Source organism: Tursiops truncatus, chromosome 14, assembly GCF_011762595.2.
Source record: "Tursiops truncatus isolate mTurTru1 chromosome 14, mTurTru1.mat.Y, whole genome shotgun sequence".
NCBI classification, from domain to species: Eukaryota; Metazoa; Chordata; class Mammalia; order Artiodactyla; family Delphinidae; genus Tursiops; species Tursiops truncatus.
This window is the reverse complement of record NC_047047.1, coordinates 70,501,298-70,526,086: the sequence shown is the minus strand read 5'-3', so window position 1 is coordinate 70,526,086 and position 24,789 is coordinate 70,501,298. Positions and strand designations below refer to the sequence as shown.

Below are 24,789 nucleotides of genomic sequence, written 5' to 3'. Positions count from 1 at the left end.
ACAGTAGCCAGGACATGGAAGCAACCTAAGTGTCCAACAACAGATGAATGGACAAAGAAGATGTGGCACATACATACAATGGAATATTACTCAGCTATAAAAAGAAATGAAACTGAGTTATTTGTAGTGAGGTGGATGGACCTAGAGACTGCCATACAGAGTGAAGTTAAGTCAGAAAGAGAAAAAAAAATACCATATGCTAACACATATATATGGAATCTAAAAAAAAAAAGGTCATGAAGAACCTAGGGACAGGACGGAAATAAAAGCGCAGACCTACTAAGAGAAGAGACTTGAGGACAGGGGGAAGGGGAAGGGGAAGCTGGGACAAACAGAGAGTGGCATGGACATATATACACTACCAAATGTAAAATCGATAGCTAGTGGGAAGCAGCCGCATAGCGCACAGAGAGATCAGCTTGGTGCTCTGTGACCACCTAGAGGGGTGGGATAGAGAGGGTGGGAGGGAGGGAGATGCAAGAGGGAGGAGACATGGGGATATATGTATATGTATAGCTGATTCACTTTGTTATAAAGCAGAAAGTAACACACCACTGTAAAGCAATTATACTCCAATAAGATGTTAAAACAAGGGGGGGGAGGGGGTGTGGGTGCGGGATATTTCACTATATCTCTGTATCCTAAATTTTTTAAATGGAGACAGTATCACTCTGCATTAGATAATTATTACATTAAAAGTTTCTAGGGCTTCCCTGGGGGTGCAGTGGTTGAGAGTCCGCCTGCCGATACAGGGGACACGGGTTCGTGCCCCAGTCCAGGAAGATCCCACATGCCACGGAGCAGCTAGGCCCGTGAGCCATGGCCACTAAGCCTGCGCGTCCGGAGCCTGTGCTCTGCAACGGGAGAGGCCACAACAGTAAAAGGCCCACGTACCGCAAAAAAAAAAAAAAAAAAAGTTTCTACACCTTTAATTATGTGAAGCACACTCTAAATGCAATATCAGACTCAAAAATCATTACTTATTCTCCCTTTCCCACATAAACCCAAGGCATTCAATGATTTATGAGAATTTTAAACCTCAATTCAGCAAAATCAATCATTTGAAAAGACTTTAACCACTACCAGCCTTCATTCTAATGAGCCTCAGCAGTGGTGATTACATTTCTGCCTCACCTCACTACTCCCTCATCATCTGACCACAAAACAAAATTTTTGGGACTTCCCTGGCAGCACAGTGGTTAAGAATCCGCCTGCCGATGCAAGGGACACGGGTTCGAGCCCTGGTCCAGGAAGAACCCACATGCCGTGAAGCAACTAAGCCCGTGCACCACAACTACTGAGACCGCACTCCAGAGCCCACAAGCCACAACTACTGAGCTTGCATGCCACAACTACTGAGCCCACGCGCCTAGAGCCCATGCTCCACAACAAGAGAATCCACTACAATGAGAAGCCCACACACTGCAACGAAGAGTAGCCCCCGGTTGCCGCAACTAGACAAAGCCCACACGCAGCAATGAAGACCAAACGCAGCCAAAAATAAATAATTTTTTTAAAAAAAACATAAATAAATAAGTTATTTCACCAATCAACAGTAGTTTCTTTAAAGAATTTAGTGGTTGTTGGGCTCCCGTGGTGGTGCAGTGATTAAGAATCCAATGCAGGGGACACGGGTTTGAGGCCAGGTCCAGGAAGATCCCACATGCCACGGAGCAACTAAGCCCGTGCGCCACAACTACTGAGCCTGCACTCTAGAGTCTGCAAGCCACAACTACTTAGCCCGTGTGCCACAACTAGTGAAGCCCATGTGCCTAGAGCCTGTGCTCCACAACAAGAGAAGCCACCGCAATGAGAAGCCCGTGCACCGCAATGAAGAGTAGGCCCCGCTCACTGCAACTAGAGAAAGCCCCGCACGCAGCAACAAAGACCCAACGTCGTAAATAAATAAATAAACTAACTAAATAAATAACTTGTTTTAAAAAAAAGAATACAGTGGTTGTTAACAAAGTTCTTTAGGATTCATTATTTTTCATAGGTAATACTAATTTTTATCTATATTCAATTTTCCTCCAATGAACTGTATTTTAACAAATTATTTTTGTGAAAGAACTTTTGTGAAAGTCATTTTACCTTAGATGCTCTTAAGACTTTAGAGTACCAAAACAAAGGAATTAGGATTCTCAGGTTCATGACATAAAAATTAATACAACCCTTCAAACAAATCCTGATTTTTGTATTTATACTATCTCAAAATCTAAAATATCTTTAACTACAAGTTTCCCTAAAATTCAATTATGTTGAATCTGATAGGTCAAACCTATCAGATTTCTTTTCAGGTCATCTGAAACACTAAGAGTCTAATTCTAACAGTGTAGCACTTAATCACATCCCTTGATGAAAGTTTAACTCAAAAAACTTTTAAAATTGTGTGACCTGCTAAACATTATTCTCCTGCCAAAAAAAAAAAAAACCAGTAAATTTTATTAGTATTCATTATTTCTTAAGCTTTTTATTCAAAATGTACTTAGTATTTTTTAAAGGAATATCAAACTCTAAGGTACCTAAATGGAAGCAAAACTCTCTCCCCTCAAAAGAATTTTAAGCCTTTTTACATGAAAGACATGATCAAGATTAATTTACATAAAAGATTTGAGTGGATAAGATGCGGGAAATCTACGGTATCAGAGACTTACACCTGAATTAAACTGTTAAAATTATCTTACAATTAAAGGTCAAACTTTTAACACTACAAGAACACTTTTTAGAGCATTTACTAGAAAAAGAAGCTTGATTCACTCATTTAATAAATACAGGATACAGATTACAACAGATAGATCAAGTGTAGAAGTGTAATTAAAGGGCTGTACTTATTTTAAGTAACATCATTATAGTTATCTGGATCTGTTTCATCTCACAGATGAAGGAGTATGGTAAAGTTAAAAAAAAAAAATCAATAGACTATGATTCACATAATCTACTTAACTCCCAGACAATGCAAAATTTAAATTTTTAAATACATATTAAAATAGGTAAAGACTCTTTAGAGACTAGTAAATGTACAATGCCTGTCAAAATCTATATAACTGCAAAGATTATTTTCATTAAAGCCTAAGAGTATCCCGAATTTACCTACACACATAAAATCAAAATATTGTCAAAAGGGAATTCCCTTTTACTTCTGGTTTGCAGTTGGCACATCATCAGCACTTCTACATCAAACACTGGAAAAAAGAGAAGCTAAAGACTCTAAGCTCAAAATTTAAATCTTTTCTGAGTGTGCATACACCTATCCTATCTACATTAAATTAGTACCACTTACTTTGGTTAAGTGAGTAAAATTGTTTTCTAATACATATCAAAACAGACACAAAGCAAATTTAAGTTGAAAACAACCAGATAGATGAAAAGATTTCTTTAAAAATTAATTTAGATTTTATTACATTTTAGTATACCAATTCAAGTGGAATACTTAATTTTAGGAAGGGGAGATTTTATCTTATTTTCAAGTAAAAAATATAATTTTAACCATATGTTTTTACTTAAATTTTCAGGACTATAAACACGTCTGCACATTCAAGACCTATCAAAATTCTTATTGTTTTAGTAATATTAGTTTCTATTACATACTACATATATTTTTGGCATATTTAGAGAAAATAAAATTACATACAGAAATTATAAAATAAGCTTAATACAATTTATAAGTATTTCTAGCCAGGTAGCTTTACAATTTAAGAAAATTAGCAATTATCAGCCCTGAATCATGTCAAATAATTCATGAAAAAACAATGGAGGAGTTCTCCATTCTCACCTGGCCTGTCCAGTTGATATGTTCCATTCCTCTCGCTGACCAGTACTTCGTGATTTTGATTTGTCTTTGCAAACAGAATCAGGTTGTTTCAAAGTGCGTTTGGCTGGAGGAGACACATGGCTATCACTTAAACTACCATCGACTTCAGCTTTCTGAAAGACAAAGTTTAAAATGTATTTATTATCCTATTAAAATTCACAGAATTCTTAAATTCTTGGATAAAGTACAGTGCTTATTCAACCAATAAACATTTACTGAAGGAATCTCTCTACAAGTGTAGCAAAATGTAATAATCTATAAATACAGAAACAAAAAAGTTAGAAAGATAAATTTATCCTCAGAAAAGTATGTTTAGTTTGTTTTTATTTTAAAATAGTTTCAAGCCTACAGAATGTGTAGATACAACTTTTTATGACATGATTCATCATTCCTCTCCTAAATACTCCAGTGTGTAACTCCCAAAATTAGAACACTCTGCTATATTAGCATCATTCAACCCTCCCAATTAGGAAATCATCATTGATATAACACAGAGCCAGTCCACAGACACATTCAAATTTTATCAAATGTCCCAAAAAGGTCTCTCTTTCCTTTCTGGTTCAGGATCCTAACCAGGAACATATACTGTATGTACTTATCAGATCTCCTCGGCCTCCTTCTATCTGGAACAATCCTTTAGTCTTTCCCCATTTTCATGCCCTTGACTGTAAAGAATATAGGCTTTTTATTTTCCAGGATGACTATCAGTCTGGGTCAGTCAAAGGTGGTTCCTGCTTGGCTCCTCATCCCCTTTGTGATGTGGGCATCTACCTGATGTTCCTCATAACCCAAGTCAGGCCATAACATTCATAGAAAGAATATACAGACATGATATTATGCATACTATACCTACCCATCATTAGGTATAACCTTGATCACCTAGTCAAGTTGGTGTCTGCCAGGTTTCTCCACCGTAAAGTCACTATTTTTCCCTTTGTATTTGATTAGTTTATGTGAAATCATTCTGATAATTCACCAATATCCTGTTCCTCAACAAACCTCCACCCACTAGCCACAGCATTCATTGACTACTCTTGCCTTTATCCAATACCATCACGGTGGTAATTATCTAATCGTATCACTCCTATATGTTTTAGTTGGCATCCTACTTTAAAGGATTTTCTTGGGATTTCCCTGGTGGTCCAGTGGTTAAGAATCTGTCTTGCAATGCAGGGGACACCGGTTCAATCCCTGGTCAGGGAACTAGGATCCCACAGGCCACGGGGCAACTAAGTCCTCGCACTCTGAAGCCCACGCACCACAACTAATGAGCCCGTGTGCCACAACTAGAGAGAAGCCTGCACACCGCAACAAAAGATCCTGAGTGCCACAACTAAGACCCGACGCAACCAAAAAATAAATAAAAAGAATTTTCCCTCCCCAACCCTCCTTACTCAATTCAGTCACTCATTTATTTGTATCAGTATGGATTCATGGATTCTTACTTTATTCTGTGGGTTTTAACCCATTACTCTATTTCTTTGCTCAAATTATACAAGATTTGGCCATCAGGAGCCCTCTCAAAGTGGTTCCAATATTCTTTTGACATGTCCCCATCATTTTGAGTACTTCCTTACTTTCTGGCACAAAAGAAATCTGTAGGCTCATCTAGTACTCTCCCTTCCTGACCCTAGAAATTAAGCTCAGGTTCCTTTCAGTCAAGGATAGTATTCAGAAATCAAGATCTGGGCACTAGGTGTGCTCAATGTTACTGGAGTTTCACTGCTATTGAGTCCTCTCAGCAGAGAAAGCTAGGAAATATATTAATTTATATTGATACATAGAAATATAGACATCTATACCTATTTCTTTATCTGTGCATAAATAATAATTGAAAAAATGTGTGTACACCAATGCGTTCAACTAATTCCATACCTTAAGTTTCTTTCTAGACTTGCCCTTTTTATGTTTGTTTGTAAGTCCTTTCCAATGAGAAACACGGCTTCCATTATCTTCAAATACATTTATTCATTTGCTCTTTCAATTAATTAATTTGTTTAATGTAACCAATCTCTCAACCCGAGACCTCCATCCAACACGCTTCCGCTAATCCCTCCCTAGCTTCATGTCTTCAAACTAGGGGAGTCACTGTCTCTGAGGAGAAGCTTTCCTCTTCGCCACCCAATTCCTTGGATGCTGGATAGGTGGGGAAGAGAGTGGAGGAAAAGGGTTCCCTTTTCTTTAGAGAAGATTTAATTCATATGCTAATACTTTATCACTTAAGATTATCGATCAGTATTTCAAAAGCATGTATGATCATTTTCAATATACTAACATTTAAACATTTTTGAGTTATTTCCCTTTATGCTACAAATTTCTTTTAAGAAAAATATATAGGGACTTCCCTGGTGGCGCAGTGGTTAAGAATCCGCCTGCCAATGCAAGGGACACAGGTTCGAGCCCTGGTCCGGGAAGATCCCACATGCTGCGGAGCAACTAAGCCCGTATGCCACAACTACTGAGCCTGCGCTCTAGAGCCCACGAGCCACAACTGAGCCCACGTGCCTAGAGCCCGGGCTGCACAACAAGAGAAGCCATCGCAACAAGAAGCCTGCGCACCACAACAAAGAGCAGCCCCCTCTCGCCGCAACTAGAGAAAGCCCACGTGCAGCAACGAAGACCCAATGCAGCCAAAAATAAATAAATTTATTTTAAAAAAAGAAAAAATATAAAAGCTATCCATTTCATAAATGTCATTTCTGTATCATATGTTCCCAAAGCAACACAACTACATTACACAGTCAAAATGTAGCCACTCGCAAACATGAGAAATACTTGCAATATACGTTTAAAGGTATCCAAGTATAACCTATAGAATTAATATCCACTTACTAAAATGTTTTTCACAAAAAGACCAATTTTTTATTTTGTGCTGTAATACAATTTACCATGAACTAGTTTTAAAGCCACAAGACCACGTTTCGTACTAAACGGCACAAAGGAAAAAACAATTAGAAATTCAAACATCAAACTGTCTATAAGTAAGGATAATAAACATGTTAGTTGTGTAACATACACCTCCGCTTATTAGTTTAAGTTCCCCAGAAAAACTGGTTAGCTACTTCCAAACCATCCCACGTAGAGGTGGGAAAAACCATTTAAGATGCAATTCAATCATGTAATAGTATTTAACAGTAAACATGCTTAATGTACTTAAGAAATGGATGTTTCTTTTTTTTTTTTACTTTATTTATTTATTTTTTAGCTGTGTTGGGTCTCAGTTGTGGTGCACGGGCTCTTCGTTTGAGGCATGCGGGCTTCTCTCTAGTTGTGGTGTGCGGGCTCCAGAGCACGTGGGCTCGGTAGTTGCAGCACACGGGCCTAGTTGCCCCATGGCATGTGGGATCTTAGCTCCCCGACCAGGGGTCGAACCTGCGTCCCCTGCATTGGAAGGCAGATTCTTAACCACTGGACCACCAGGGAGGTCACAGAAATGGGCTTTTTAAAATTGTATTATTTCACTTCCTCAGGCCCTTGCCTTCTCCAACCCCACCCTTAACAGAGTAAATAGAGAAGCTCAGACATAAGTTAACTAACTCTAGCCCAAGGTCATATAGCTAACAAATGACTGACAGAACTTGAGAAAAAAAAAACCCCTAGAATTTAGGTCCTTCCATTCCTAATATTGTTCTCTGTCTACTACCTCAGACACTCCGCCCTAGAATATTTATAAAATACCAAGTTTAAAGTGTGCCTCAAAGGTCATCTTACTCAACTACTGATCCAAGACTTGATCAGCCTCTACATTTGTCACTTCAAATGTGCTCCACCCATGACCCATCCAATCAGAAACCATTTTTGACAAGATTCCCCAGATAATTCTTATATACGTTAGTTCGAAAAGCATTACTATATAACATATTCAACAAATAAGTCACTGAGGAAGCACTGTCATATGTTCTAAGCTAAGACATATTTGTGAATAAAGAAACTGATACCTGTAAACTACTTTACCAATTTAGATAGTCCAGGCCAGCATTACTCCTAATCAAACCTCACCACTCATCCTTCAAGACCCATCTGTTCCTCAAAATCTTACCTGAAGAATCTAACCTAAAGTGACCTTTTTCCCTCTGCTAGCTGCAACTCTACATTTTGGCACTTCATTATATTCAATTTAGCATTATATATTTACTTTTTTTTTTTTTTTGCGGTACGCAGGCCTCTCACTGTTGTGGCCTCTCCCGTTGTGGAGCACAGGCTCTGGACGCGCAGGCTCAGTGGCCATGGCTCACGGGCCCAGCCGCTCCGCGGCATGTGGGATCTTCCCGGACCAGGGCACGAACCCGCGTCCCCTGCATCGGCAGGCGGACTCTCAACCACTGCGCCACCAGGGAAGCTCCTTATTTACCATCTTTAAAGTGTCACATCCAAGTCTTGACATTCAAGCAAGATTTTAAGTTCTTTAATTATAAAAAATAGCAAGATTTTAAGTTCTTTAATTATAAAAAATACCCTACTTCTTTTTAATTCCACAATACCAAGAAAAAAAAAAGGCAAGACTTTCCCAAGTTTGTTCTGTAAATTAATAGAAATTATTAGGAGAAACAAAGGAAGGCTCATGGACAAATAAATTTGAGAAACAATGAGGTCCAAGGTTTTTTGCTTCAGGACTTGTAATAGTCTTTAGTATGTTAATATGCAGGGATTTCCCTGGCAGTCCAGTGGTTAAGACTCCAGGCTTCCAATGCAAGGGGCTTGAGTTCAATCCCTGGTCAGGGAACTAAGACCCCACATGCCGCGAGGTGCCGCCAAAAAAAAAAAAAGTTAACATGCAGTATAGCTCTAAGTATGGAAGACAGTATATAACATTTCACAAGCTTATTTGATCAAGCTCTTTTTTCATGGAGCATCTGTACGTACTGAAGTTTCACAAACACACTCTGAGAATAAGTACTATGTACTTATTAAATTAAAGACAAAATAGTAAAATATTTGAAGTCTAGCCATTTTTTTAAATAATGTGAGTTATTATATAACTCTTTGAATATTGATTTAAATGAGTTTGTGTTTATTTATTACTCATTCTCTCATGTTCTACTGGCTTTTTACAGTTGCATTCAGGAGTGTCTCTCAAAGTGTTGTCCACATACTACCTGAATCATAAAGCACCTGACTTCTCATTAAACAAACATAACCTGCTAAACTAGAGTTCTGGAGGTGGGATATTTTAAATGAGGGCCTCTGAATGATTCTTAGTACACGAAAGTCTGAGGACCTCTGGCATATAAAACAGTTCAAGTATAATATGACACACATCATCCTAACTGCTGCACTACACTACTGTACCACTCTTACAATGAAAGGGTTTCAGTCGTGACTTGGCTCAGTGACAGAGACCTCAGAATAAATAGCATTACAAAAGATTCCTTCCCTCCAAAGAAATACAGGGATTTAAATAAAGCAAATAACCAAAATGTAAATACTACAAAATAATTACTTCAACACCATTTAATTAACTTCAAGCTTTGGGAAAGTTTTTACCTACAAACCTGATACTAACAGTTCACCTTTAATAGGATGATCATAATGCTCAACTTTAACTTCTTCAAAGCATTTTACTAGTTAATTATAACCTAACCCTTTGAGGGAAGGCGTTGCCAGTTTCAGGACAAAAATATTTAAGAGAGATTATGCAACCTACCCAGAGTCATTTAGCAATATGTGTCAGAGTGATTACAATCCACGAGCAGGAAAGGCATCTCAAACTAAGGGAATAATTTCATTTAACAAACATTTGTTAAGGACCTACTGGGTACATAAGACATGGGGGTTGGGGGCGAGATGGTAAAAAAAAGAGTAAAACCTACTTACAACCCAATACACAATCTGTTGAGTTCACAAACAGTCACAGTAACGATATACGGCATATTATACTAAGTACTATAATAGAAATACACAATTCTCTGAAAGCAAAAAATGATAACTGCTAACAGAGATGAAGGAAGACATCATAAATCACGTGGACTTTATTTTGTAACAGTAATGTAACACGTAGAATGGTCAGAGGAACATGATTCAAGGATGAGATAACTTCCAAGAGAAGTGTAAGAGTAACAGTGTCAAATACTACAGAAAGTAAAAGTACAATGAAAAGTTAAGTCATCCCCACCTAAGTGACTTTTTCTCTTAAACTCTAACCTTCTAAAATCAGGCAGAAAATTTTTCCAATTTACAGAAATGATTTTCTCCTTGAGTCTTCAGTTTCTTAAACCATACTCATCAGCTACCACAAATACTGAACACGATTCTACCATAAATCTTGTAAAAATAGGTAAAAGATGTTGAAAATAATAAAACAGAGAAGAATTTATGCTGCCCTGGTTTTCAGGGAAGGCTGCCTGCCCGGATCACAATTTGTCAGAAATCCAGAACCTGTACTTCAATGTAAAGACAAAAAGAATGTACCCAAGTAGAGCATTAAAAAATGAAAAATTCAAGGAAATAAGTGAATTAGCAGACCAATAGATTAATTCAAGTCTTGATGATGGCCTCATACAGAATTGTAAAAGCAGAAAATAAGAAATTGATTACATAAAGCTGAATAACTAAAATATTAGTAATACCAATATTCAAAATAAAGACTGGGCAGGTGTAAAAAGTGGATTTTGTGTTTTAGGAGCTACGGAGGAAGGTGGGGGGACGGGAGGCATATGTTGACGGGAGAAATGTAACAGTGAATTCCAATTTTGAAAATAAGGTTTAGAATTCTAGCCAGAAATCTAGGGAGATGTCTATCAGACTGTCAGAAATGCAGTTCTGAGATAGAGTGATGTGAGGACTAGAGATAGATATGAAATTGTAATAAAAGCGTCACAGGTAATAATATATAGAAAAAAAAAACAAGAGGGCAAAAGTCAAAACCTTGGGCTTCCCTGGTGGCGCAGTGGTTGAGAGTCCCCCTGCCGATGCAGGGGACACGGGTTTATGCCCTGGTCCGGGAAGATCCCACATGCCGCTGAGCGGCTGGGCCCGTGAGCCATGGCCGCTGAGCCTGTGCTCCGCAACGGGAGAGGCCACAACAGTGAGAGGCCCACGTACCGCAAAAAAAAAGACAAAAAAGTCAAAACCTTTAAAAAATGCCTACATTAAAGGGATAGGCAGAAAGGATCTCATATAAACTAAAGAAAAATACAGTGTCTCACTCTAACAGGGGGAGTGGAAGTTGGTTACAAAAAGACTAAACAATGGGGCTTCCCTGGTGGTGCCGTGGTTAAGAATCCACCTGCCAATGCAAGGGACAAGGGTTCAAGCCCTGGTCCGGGAAGACCCCACATTCCACGGAGCAGCTAGGCCTGTGTGCCACAACTACTGAGCCCACATGCCACAACTACTGAAGCCCATGTGCCTTAGAGCCCGTGCTCTGCAACACGGAGAAGCCACCGCAATGAGAAACCCGCACACCGCAAGAAATAGTAGACTCCCGCTCACGGCAACTACAGAAAGCCCACACCCAGCAATGAAGACCCAACACAGCAATGAAGACCCAACACAGCCAAAACACAGCCCACGTACCAAACGCACACCAAAAAAAGTAAATAAATTAAATAAATTAATTAAATTTAAAAAACAAAAAGACTAAACAGGATGAAAGCTGATAAACATGTGGATTGGTAATTAGGAGGTCACTGTAACTTCTGATAGGGCAATTTCTGCAAAATGCTGAGGTGGAAATCACTAAGTGAAGAACCCAGTGAGTGGTAAGAATGTAGAGCTGATAAACTACAGGGCTGATATGTAGAGCTGATAAACTACAGGGCTACTCTTATGTGTCAGAATTAAGAAGAATAAGATAATAGGCTTAAAGAGGTTACAAAGTCAAAGAAGGCAGTGAAGGATTTTCTTTTTTTAAAAGAAGACCTGGATTCTTGTAAACAGAAGAAAAGGAACCACAGAAGAGAATAAAATACAATAAAATTTTAAAGAGGGTAATTCCCTGGAGGTCCATGGGTTAGAACTTGGCGCTCTCAACGCTGGGTTCGATCCCTGGTTGGGGAACTAAGATCCTACAAGCTACACAGCAAGGCCAAAAAAAAAAAGAGCAAGATAACTGATGAGAAAAAGATCCTCAAGAGACAAGAAAAAACAGAACAGGAACTGCCAACAGGTTAGATCAGAAAGTATATGGGTGCAATCAATCTTTTCCAATTTCCTTTATAAGACAGCCTTTTTTTCTACCTTTCTTAAAAACAGGTACTCCTGTTTTCATGAGAGTTTAGAAGTTCAGTCAATTTCTTTTTCTTTCATTTGTAAAAAGAATTCACAGAGGCAGCAGTTACCATGACTTCAGGAAACAAAACTCACACTGCTGTTTATTTTCTTAGAGCCAGTACTATTCTACGAAGTCCTAAAACTTCAGGCACACAAAATGTCCTAAAATTTCCTCAAATATCCCAAGAGCAATGGCTTACTAGTTTAATATTTCTAAACAATCATCATGAAAGAATACAGAAAGGGAAAAAAATATATAGAAGTGAGCTGAGGAGTTGTAAAAAGATAAAAATAGCCTATTATAGTTTAAACTGCATTTTTCTTCCTGGAAGATAATTCTTTTACCTGAAAATATTACACTACTTAAAATGACAAAGAGGGACTTCCCCGTGGCGCAGTGGTTAAGAATCCGCCTGGCAATGCAAGGGAAATGGGTTTGAGCCCTGGTCAGGGAAGATCCCACATGCCATGGAGCAGCTAGGGCCCTGCGCCACAACTACTGAGCCCACGTGCCACAACTACTGAAGCCTGTGCACCCTAGAGCCCATGCTCTGCAACAAGAGAAGCCACCACAATGAGAAGCCTGCGCACCACAACAGAGTAGCCCCCACTCGCCACAACTAGAGAAAGCCCGCGTGCAGCAACGAAGACCCAAAGCAGCCAAAAATAAATAATAAAAAAATTTTTAATGACAAAGAGACAATAGGCATACTGAAAAATGCCACAGACTTAGAAGTTAGACAGAACCAGTCTTATATTGCAGCACTACCACTGTAATTCAAAAACTACTATTTACCTAATAAGATTGTTAGAACCAGGTGAAGAAGTATAAGTAACAAATATTACACCTGCAGCCTGACAGTGGATACAGTCTCAAGTAAGGATACTTGTTTGGCTTTGTGGTATTAACATAATTTCATAAGCTTATTAATTATCTTCAGGGATCCATTCCTTCCACAAACAAAATTTATTAACACCTGTTACTGTGTTAGATACTAAAGATACTTGATGATTAAACACTCTGCCCTTCAAAAAACTTAAATCCTAACTCCTTAAATCGGCCAGTAAAAGGTATATAAAAACTTAACAGTGCTGAGAGTACTGGGGAGAGGAGTGCATACTGATTTAGCCTATTTATAGAACAATTTGGCAAAACCTATAAAAATTTAAAGTACAGTATACCTTTGACTCAGTATTTATTTCCACTTTGCCTAAAAGAGAAAGGTCATTTTATGTGACATTATTTATAATATTAAAAACATGGAGACAACGTAACTGTGTATCAATAGGGAAAAGTTAAAGTGATGGTGTAATGATACAACAAAATGTTAAAAAGCCAGCAAGGACAGATATGAAAGAATGTACATGATACATAGTTAAGTAGAAAAATTAACTATCATAAATAGTATATAAGGTATGATTGTATTTCTGTTAAAAGTATACACATATAGGGAATTCCCTGGCAGTCCAGTGGTTAGGACTCCGTGCTTCCACTGCAGTGGCCAAGGGTTCGATCCGTGGTCGGGGAACTAAGATCCTGAAAGTTAAGTGGTGCAGTCAAAAAAAGATAATAATTATTATTATTGTTATATATGCATACACACACATACACATATAAATAACCCATACATACACGTGCAATGGTCTGGAAAGACGTACGCCAGCTTTAACAGTGATTATCCCTAGGAAGAACGAGCTAGAGGAATTAGGGGAGATGGGGAAGGTCCTTCCTTTTTCTGTGCACTTCCATATTATTTGAAATACTGATTTCATAATTTTTAAATAAAAATATTTTGCCAAGGAGCTGAGGTTAAGAGTCTTGTGTACTCCTTTATCTTCAGTGTCTGGGACATCGAGTCACTCAATAGATATTAAAGAATTAAAGAAAGACACTTCCATTTCCAGTTGAATTGTTGCCTTTAAAATCATATGGTCAAAAAAAAATTAAAATATCATATGGTCTTGGACAACTATCATTTCTCCTCAATTCTCCCACCTAATAAACTTGGAGACTTAAATAGAAGAGTAATAACTAAAAAATGAAAACTAAATTAAATTTTTAAATTAATTTAAAATATTTTCAAAATTTTAACATAGAAGCCACCCCGCACCAGTTTCTCTCTTGTTTGCATATCTCAAAGAAGTTTCTCCTACTGTCTCTATATACACATTATAAATTATTATAATGTGTCACTGATTAAGGAGGTATAGGTCTGCACCAGGGCTTAGTTTTGTTTTTTTGTTTTTTGCGGTACGCGGGCCTCTCACTGTTGTGGCCTCTCCCGTTACGGAGCACAGGCTCCGGACGCGCAGGCTCAGCGGCCATGGCTCACGGGCCCAGCCGCTCCGCGGCATGTGGGATCTTCCTGGTCCGGGGTACGAACCCGTGTCCCCTGCATGGGCAGGGGGATTCTCAACCACTGCGCCACCAGGGAAGCCCAGTTTTGTTTTTTAAAAGTAGATTCCCTTAACTTGCACAATCAAGTACACAACTGCAACACTCACCCTAAGTGTGAGCACTGAAGTATGCGTTAGATAAAGGATGTTACTAAGTCGTAAAGGAAATGAACTTTCATCAAGCAACTTCAAGGCTTTATCCCCTGACAAGTGGGCCACTTGACACACAGGTACCAAATGGTCAACAGAGGTCTGCAACAAGAAGCACCAAGTCTTGTTTACTCAAATAACTGTAAAGTTCAGTAAAGTTCTCCAGCATGCCATCAAAAGTGCTTTAAAAAGTTTGCTTTATTATCAGTTTAGAGACAAAATGTTTCTAGGTGCCAACATCTGAATGAAATGAGTTCCAGAAGGAATGAAAAAGAGAAAGAATAGTTGAAGAAATAATAATAATTTTAGATTACCATTAAGAAATAAATTTACCACAATCAAATAGATGAAAAACCGCAGACTAAAAGATCTAAGATTGCCAAACAAGAGAGTGATGGAAAAACCCACGCCTAAAATACAGTAAAATTTATGAAACATAAGACCAAAAAATTCTACAAAGTTTCAAAAGAAAAAGAACACCTACAAAAGAATCAGACAAACATCAAACTTCAAGAGTAACACTGAATACAAGATGACAATAAAGTAACATTCTTAAAGTACTGGACCTAGAATTTTGTATCAAGCCAAGTTTTCATTTAAATTAAATGAATTAAATTAAATTCATTTAAATTAAATTAAAGAGCATAATGAAAATATTCTCAGGCATGTAATGCCTCAGAAAGTTTGTCACAAAAAGTCCCAGACTGAAAATATTCTTGGAGGAAGCATTCACAAAGAAGAGAAATAAATACAGAATAATAATGCAAAGACATAAAAAGTAAGATAAACTGGTATCTTAGTGAAATTTATTGTTATTGGAAAAAAACTCCAACAAAAAGAAAAAGTACTTATACCCATAAAAAAGTCAGAACAAAAATTCTAGACAATATAGGGCAAGAAGGGAGGTAGAACATTACAAGAGTATGTTAAAGAGTATGTGGTTAGAGGAAATATAATTTTTTTAAGAAAAGAGTTAATCAACAGACATTTAGGTCTTAAGAGCAATCACACACACACACAAAAAGGAAAAACCTTTAAAACCAGAAGACGCACATACATGGTCTAGTGGACACATCTATAACATTGGACCGCCGATGGCAGAATTCACATTCTTTTCAAGTGTACGTGGAACAATTACCAAAACTAACCATAAACAGGGTGACAAAAATAAGTCATAACAAATTTCAAAAGATCAAAATCATATGGAAAACACAATACTGTAAATCAACTATACTCCAATACATTTTTTTTTTTTTTTTTTTTTTTTTTTTTGCGGTCGCGGGCCTCTCACTGTTGTGGAGCACAGGCTCCGGATGCGCAGGCTCAGCGGCCATGGCTCACGGGCCCAGCCACTCCGCGACATGTGGGATCTTCCCGGACCGGGGCACGAACCCGCGTCCCCTGCATCGGCAGGCGAACTCTCAACCACTGCGCCACCAGGGAGCCCATAAAATTTTAAAAAATAAAATAAAATAAATCATATGGAATATGTTCTCTGAGTACAGGAGTATTAAACTGGAAGTAAATACCAAAAAGGTAATTAGAAAATAAACGCTCAACAATTTGGAAAAGTAAACAATATATTTTTAGATAACTAATAGATCAAAGAATAAAGCAAGAAGAAAATTAGAGGGACTTCCCTGGTGGTCCAGTGGTAGAGAATCCGCCTTGCAATGCAGAGGACATGGGTTCAATCCTTGGTCAGGGAACTAAGATCCCACATGCCATGGGGCAACTAAACCCGCGCACCACAACCACTGGGCTCACGCGCCTCAACTAAAGAGCCTGCTTGCTGCAAACTACAGAGCCCACCCGCCCAGTCTGCACGCCACGACTAGAGAAGAGAAAACCCACAAGCCACAACTTGAGAGAAGCCTGCGAGCCAAAACAAGAGATCCTGCATGCCTCAACGAAGATCCCACGTGCCACAACTAAGACCTGACGCAGCCAAAAATAAATAAATAAATCTTTTTTAAAAAGGAAGAAAATTACAAACTATTCTAAAATTAAAAGTTTATGTAATATATATATATGTATATGTATACCAGAAGAATCCGAACAATAAAAAAATTAGGTAGAATCTTTTTTTTTTTCCAGCCACACCCCGCGGCTTGCAGGATCTAAGTTCCCCGACTAGGGACTGAACCCAGGCCATGGCAGTGAAAGCCCAGAGTCCTAACCACTAGGACACCAGGGAACTCCCTAGGTAGAATCTTAATAAGGGACAAAACTGGATATTTGAGTATCAACAATCAATAAATTCACACTGTAATATTTTTCCATCTCAATGTTTTCCATCATATATATATACTTATATATATATTTACATTTTTCTACATCTAATAGAATATATACATTTTTCCCAAGCACACAAAGAATGTTTACCAAAACTGACAATATATTAGGTCACCAAAAAAAGCATCAAATTCCACAAGAAAAATATGCAAACTATGCTATGTGAGAGCTGTTCCTTGCTCATGGACAACTTAATACGAAAGTGTCGATTCTCTGTAAATTAATCTAGGAATTCAAAAACATTCCCAATCAAAATTCTAGTTGGGGGAATTCCCTGGTGCTTCAGTGGTTAGGACTCCATGTTTTCACTGTCAAGGGCCCGGGTTCAATCCCTGGTGGAAGAACAAAAATCCCACAAGCCACACAGAGCGGCCAAAATAAATAAACAAAATAAAAAATTAAATTAAAAATTTTAAATTTCTAAATCAAAATTCTATGGGACTTCCCCGATGGTCCAGCAGTAAAGAATGCGCCTTCCAATGCAGGGGACGCAGGTTCGATCCCTGGTCAGGGAACTAAGATCCCACATGTCGCGGGGCAACTAAGCCCACGCACCACAACTACTGAGCTCACGCACCTCAAGGAGAGAGCCTGCGTGCCGCAAACTACAGAGCCCATGCACCCTGGAGCCCACGCACCACAACTAGAGGGAAGCTCACACACAACAACTAGGGAGAAGCCCGCACGCTATAACAAAGAGCCCGCGTGCCGCAACTAAGACCCGATGTAACAAGAAAGGAAGGAAGGAAGGAAGGAAGAAAGAAAGAAGGGAGGGAGGGAGGGAGAGAAGAAAGAAAGAAAGGAAGGACGAAGGAAGGAAGGAAGGAAGGAAGGAAGGAAGGAAGGAAGGAAGGAAGGGAGGAAGGGAGGGAGGGAGGGAGGGAGGAAGGAAGGAAGGAAGAAAGGAAAATAAATAAAATAAGTAAATATTTTTTTAAAAAAGTCAAAATTCTAGTTGGATCTTTAAAGAAGTCCATAATCTTAACTGGAAATATATACCAAAATCTTTGACTACGTAAGTCAACTTTGAAAATAACGAAGAGGAAGAACTTGCCTTTTAGGATATTAAGACATACCTCAAAACCACAGTCACAGTATGATACTGCCGTAAGAATAAATAAACCAACAAAAAAGAATATAGAGATCAAAGCAGAATATATATGGGAACATGGTATATTATAAAGTGGCGCTACAAAGTATAGGTTGTCTAGTAGAATGAATAAAATAAATCAAAGACCTAAACAGGAAAAGTAAAACTGTATGTGTGTACAGCATCACAACATAAAAAGTATCCCTTACTATGGCACAAAAAAGGTTAAAAGCCACTGATCTATAATACTCTTGGAAAACACAACAAAAATAGCAACTCCAGTAGAAAACAAAAATATTAACAAGCATTTTAAAGATGAAGAAATTTTTTAAAGAATTACTATAGACAGGGACTTTCCCAGTGGCGCAGTGGTTAAGAATCCGCCTTCCAATGCATGGGACTCGGGTTCGATCCCTGGTCAGGGAACTAGATCCCACATGCGTGCCACAACTAAGAGTTCGCATGCCACAACTAAGAGTTCGCATGCCACAACTAAGGAGCCCGCCGGCCGTAACTAAGGAGCACACATGCCGCAACTAAGGAGGCTGCCGGCCCCAACTAAGACCCAACACAACCAAAATAAAATTTAAAAAAAAAATTACTAGGACATAAAGAGTTGCCCATTCTCATTGATAATCAAAGAAAAGCAATTGAAAAGCTAGATATTGACAAATACTGGCAGGGGTGTAGGGATATAGGAACTCCTATACACTACTCCAGAAATGGAGACCAGAACAACAAATCTAGAGATAATATTTAAGTACACATATACTCTATTCCACTTCTGGGTATTGAATTGCAGTATGTAACATACAAGGAGTACACTGCACAATTCCAGGGGGAGCCAGTAACACAGACTATAGTGTGAATGGTGCCTCCTTGACTTTTGCAACATGACAGCCCTATAACAATGAATCAAAGAGACAAAATGTTTGTCTACATGGCACTTAACACTTTAACGTAGTAGCTGGTTGATAAATATTTGTTGATTGAATGAAAGAACAAAGGAATAAGGAAGTCTCACTACCAAAAGTTAAACTCAATGACTTCCAAGTTCCTATCTGGCAAGATCAGAGAACATTTCATTCTAAGGGTATCTGAAGCACCACTGTTCCAGAGATCCCAATTCGGGTCCTAGAATACAGATGGAAACTAATAACGCTAAACATATTTAACCAATAGTATGTATCATCATATATAAATATACCATATAATGTCTTTTCAACAGGTTTAAAGTATGAAACATTTTTTACAAATGGAAAACACTTATCTACCCCAGAGATAAATAGATTCCTAGAGCATAAAATAAATGTACACACTGATAAATCAGTATCACCAAGTAGAGGGAAAGATGGCAGCACAAGTACACTGGAGACCACAAGGCCTCAGGCTTAGTCTTTTTATAGGGGTTTTTTACCCAAGCCATCTTTAAAATACTGGGAAGCAAAAATATTGCCAAAGAGTGGTCTCTACGTGATATGCCTGCTCCTCTCCCTACACGCACCCCGTGAAATCAGGCAGCAAAGCAATTACTGAAAAATCACTGTCCTATATTTCATATCCCTATAGGCTACTGTTCATACTTCCAGTCTCAATACTAGACACCACAACTCCAGATATTCTAGTAAAAATCTGTCTATACACAGTGCGTACAGTATTTTCTGACTGTACAATGGCATCCTTCTTCACTTTTTCAGATTTTTTTTTTTTTTTTTTTGCGGTACGCGGGCCTCTCACTATTGTGGCCTCTCCCATTGCGGAGCACAGGCTCCGGACGCGCAGGCTCAGCGGCCATGGCTCACGGGCCTAGCCGCTCCGCGGCATGTGGGATCTTCCCAGACCGGGGCACGAACCCGTGTCCCCTGCATCAGCAGGCGGGCTCTCAACCACTGCGCCACCAGAGAAGCCCTGGCCCCTATCTTGAACTGATTTATCCTGTTAATTTCTCATGTGTATACCGTGTGCATACTTAGAGCTCTGAAGGTAGGGGCTATGGTTTATTTACCCTCTATTCTCAGAGTCCAATCAATACAATTTTCACATACTAGATCGGCTCCTTAATATGCTATTCATTCATTCATTTAACAAGTATCAATATTTATTAAGCATCTTCTATATGCCAGATGATGCACTAGGCCCTGGGAATGCAGCAGTCGGGAAGAAAGTAAGATATAGTGGCTGGTCCCAGGGAGCTTACAGCCTACTCTAATAGAAGAGTCTAGGAGAGAAAGACTTTAACCAAAGGCGTATATTCAACCTCCACATAAAACTACAATAACAATCTAAAAATGAAAAAAAAAAAAAATCTTATACCAAAATACTCACAGTTCAAAAGCATCTGAAGTTCAGAATCTTACAGCATATACTCAAAGTATCTAAAAGCTAATACAAATCACAGTCTATTAATTTTAACAGATAACTTTTCTATTGTTTGATATAAGCCACACACAATAGTTACCTCTCTAAAAACCGTCTAGCTCATATTTAAATAAAGATAGCACATTTTACATGTTTTTTCCCCCTAACTCTGTACTTCCATAGAACTTTTTATCCAAAATTCCATATGCTTTTTACTCAACTCATTTTTCACAAAATCTTCCCCCAGCACAGAGACATAACAGAAATATAAAATATGCCTAGTACAAGATCAAAAACCCAAATATCAAGAAATCAAACTTCATTATGTATGTCCAAAAAAAATACCAAATACATAATTCAAAGTAATGCGGCACTTTTCTGAAGTGGAACCTTAAAGAGACAGGATCACACCCCATTCAGGTGCAGACACTGGTTGGGCTCCTTAGTTCTCATAACAAGTATTAATCCTACCACCTGTCCACCTAGCTTTCAGAGGTTACAGGTTTATCTATAATTAGGTATTTAGAAGACATGCAATCAAGGATGTATCCAAGGATGGTTAAAAAGATTATCTGCCAGGGAAAATGATTTAAGGAATTAATATGCATTCACTTCTACAAGTGTAAATTTCACCCTTGACCTAAAAAACTGCAAGTTTGTATATTTGAACTACAGAAATGGCCAAAAACTGAATTTTTTTTCACATTTCCCTCTCTATTTTTTGACATTTTAATTTTTTTATTTTATCTTTTTTTTTAACATATTTATTGGAGTATAACTGCTTTACAACGTTGTGTTAGTTTCTGGGGTATAACAAAGTGAATCAGCTATGAATTTTTTAAAGTTGCATTTTCAGTTGGATACCGGAGATAATCCTATGAACTCTATAGCTGCTTTGCTTCAAAACTGTGACGGGGAAATTGTTTTACAACATTACTCAATATCACCCATATGCTGCTCTATATGAATTTTTTTAAGGTAAGATTATTTTCTTTTTTTTATAAATTTATTTATTTTATTTTTGGTTGCATTGGGTCTTCATTGCTGCAGGCAGGCTTTCTCTAGTGGGGCGAGTGGAGGCTACTCTTCGTTGCGGTGCGCGGGCTCACTGCGCGCGGGCTTCTCACCGCAGTGGCTTCTCTTGTGGCGCACGGACTCTAGGCGCACGGGCTTCAGTAGTTGTGGCTCATGGGCTTAGATGCTCCACGGCATGTGGGATCTTCCTGGACCAGGGCTCGAACCCATGTCCCCTGCATTGGCAGGCAGATTCTTAACCACTGTGCCACCAGGGAAGCCCCATATATGTATCTGATATAAGGAAAAACTTGCTCTACTCTGAGGAACTTGTATTTTTCCCTACTCATCTGAGAGTTATATACATGGTTACATTTCCCTCTCAGACTTCTTTTCCATGTTTAACCCTCAATTTCCACCACTCTGCTTCTGTTACATTGGCAAACGAATGGATGTTGGAAAAGAATAAGTATAGAATGATAAAAGAGCATATTAAAGAAGGATTGAGAGGTTATTTTCTAAAAATAAAATCAAAAATCAAACAAATTTACCTATAAAGTTCCTTAAAATATGTATTTTGATTCTCTCAACTAAGATGTGGATTCAAAAAAGCTCAAAAAATACAAAAAGCTAATGACAAGCCAAAAGTACCAACAAACAGGCCTAAAAGAGGTAGAAAAAGAGTTGAAATATTTTCAAAGACTGCTTTCCAGTTCTGTGACTACAGTATTAGTTTGCCGAGAGTGACTCTTAGGTGAAGCAAATAAATGCTAATTACTGACATTTAGGTTAACCTAAAAGAGGTGAAGTTTTATACATGTTAAACAAACAAAAAAGCCAAGTATCAATATATAGCAGTAATTATTATACAACTAACTGCAGAGCACAAGTCAACTTGACATTAAAGTATAGGCACAAAAAAATCATTCCAATAACCTACAGAATGTGTCATGTGTGTATTTCCCCACCCTACACACACTTGGGGGGAAAGCAAAGCTATGACAGATCGTGGTCCTAAGGCTTTTTAGAGCAAATAAAATGTCTCTAGACACAGTGGATGAAATAGTCTAAAAAGAGTCAGGGCCAGGGGGTGGGTGGAAATCAGCATCAACTGTAAAGTGAAGAATATCACACAAAAACAGAAAAAAGGGAACCTCTTCAATTTATATCGTATCAAGAGGAATACATTTCTTCCTACAAAAATAAAGCAACGTCCTAAAGCAACGACATGAGCAACCCATTTTCCACCAAATAAGTCTTTACAGATGACAGCAAATGTCTAAGACACCACAGACACAGAGGGTGCCTTTAGGTACACCAGAAAGGGTAAATCAGGAGTGCTAAATTCTTGTAACATAAAACAAACTTGAAAGCAAGAGCTTACCAAACTCAAATCAACCCATTTCAGAAATATACAACAAGGAAATATACAACCGGCTTCAAAAATATACATAAACTTAAATTCAGAATTATAACTTATGTTCTTCTAAAGGACCAATCACAACATAGGATTAGTAAATCTCTTAAATTTCTCGGAGAAAGCAATTAGATCATTCCATCATCTACTAGGGTCAAAATATCAACCTTCTTAAAACTGAAAAACAAATGTTTCAAAGTAACTCTCCACTGGCCTGTTGTTCATGGTCTTTTAATACATTTTAAAAAGACCTTTGAAACAAAGTTTCATTAGTATCCTTCTAGAAAGAGCTCTAATATCTTTCATTCTTCTAGCAATTGAAAAGCTACCCCATGTTCATTTCTACATTAGATTATTGATTCCTTGCCTTTTAACATCTCCATAACAGCTGCTTGACAAATTACCTCACCTTATTCCTCAGGGGGTAAGGACAGCATAATATCCATGAATTCAAAAACGGGACCACAAAATGATCAGTGACAGATGAGCTAATTGATTCACATAAACGAGACACTGCTCTAATAGGCTAGGCATTCATAGCATTATACAATTAAATGCTTACACTCTAAATATTTTACTTGTCCTTAAGGATACAGGACAAACCCTTCTTAAATTACTTTTATTTTAAAATATATGTTAGCTTCATAAAGTCAGTAAGCTTGTACATGTTTGCAATAATTTCTACAGAAAGTCTGTACATGTTTGCAATAATTTCTACAGAAAGTCTGTAATTATTCTGAATAGTTTGCACAACTTTCAGATTTAGCTTTCTTATTTCCACCTAAGAGAGCTAGCTATAAGCTCCAAAATAAGTCTACTCATAAAGCAATTTTTAAAATATGTTCCAGATTTTTAGCAAAATAAAGGCCAATTATATTTTCAAAGATACAACATATTTCAGATAAGTACAGTAAAATATGTCTATTGTATTTGCCTTGGTTCATTCTGATTAGTGTCAGAACAGTATAAGATACAGAGAAAAAAATACATAATTTGTATTTATAATTTGTATTTAATATAATTTGTACATAATTTGTATTTGTATGCCAACATAATCTTGTAGACTCCTACAGAAAATGAAATATTGCTTTCCTCCCCTAAGAATAATAAAATGATGTGGATTTAAAGGACTATGTTAAATGAACAAGTTCCAGTCAAATTACTCTTAGAAAATTAGCCTCTCTCTAGACAGATGCAACACTCTTTTCTGAATTCATAACCAATCTCATAACACAACCTTATCAATTCCTTTAAAGTGATAAAACATACGTGCTAGCTTAGAGCCTTACCCTGTAATAAATTTCAAGATCTACCACTTTAAAAAAAAAATACTAAATCATCACCGGTCTTCTTCAAATGTCACTTTCGCAGTAGTAGGACGATGGTGTTAATTCACCTTTTATAAACTATTCCCAAAGCAAAAATGGAGACATCCAAGACACCAAACAATTTGGAGATGATAGTGCCTACTATAAATAATATTCGACACGTTTCTTTCGACGTGCCGCTTTTGTGATCTGAAGGCTCTACTAGAAAGCTCTACCGAGTCCCTACTAGAACCCTGGTTCGCTGGCTGGCTGATTCTCCAGCTAAACATCACGTTTGATCGCTCCTGCCTGGAGAGGCGATAGTGTTGATTTTGTTTTTAAAGTTGGTGTCAGAGCAGCTCCAAACTTTTTTCACCATCCCTGCCTGGCTGCCAACCGGAGCTCTCCGTTCACTTCCTCACAAACTTGAACCACCCCCAAACAGTTTGAGAGTAAGCTGGAGTTAGACACCGGCAGGAGCTCTCACACTTACAGGAAGGGTTTGACACCGCATAAAACTTTCACTTCTCCTCTCCAACCCTTCCACCCGGGAACTCTGGCCCTTCGCTCTTGCTCCCCTAGAATTCCCCTCTCAGGCAGGACAAGGACACGGAAAGCAGGCTGTTCTAATGTTCCCCGAAAAGACACCCCCCCCCCCATAGCCCTCTCCCCTGGACTCAAGTCCTGTTCTTTACACAAAAGAGCGGGGCCAGCAAAGCTGTCGTGGCCCTACCTAGCC

At 38.2% G+C, this 24,789-nt stretch overlaps 1 protein-coding gene across 3 annotated transcripts in view; it reads right to left on the bottom strand.

Moving 5' to 3' along the window:
- ATAD2B (ATPase family AAA domain containing 2B) overlaps positions 1–24,789 on the bottom strand; it is a 150,914-nt gene that overhangs the window by 125,388 nt on the left and 737 nt on the right. For all 3 annotated transcript variants that reach the window (XM_019943168.2, XM_019943169.2, XM_073791563.1), the window contains exon 2: positions 3,773–3,924. In XM_019943168.2, the coding sequence (XP_019798727.1) occupies positions 3,773–3,924 (152 nt within the window). The remainder of the gene's footprint in view (positions 1–3,772; positions 3,925–24,789) is intronic.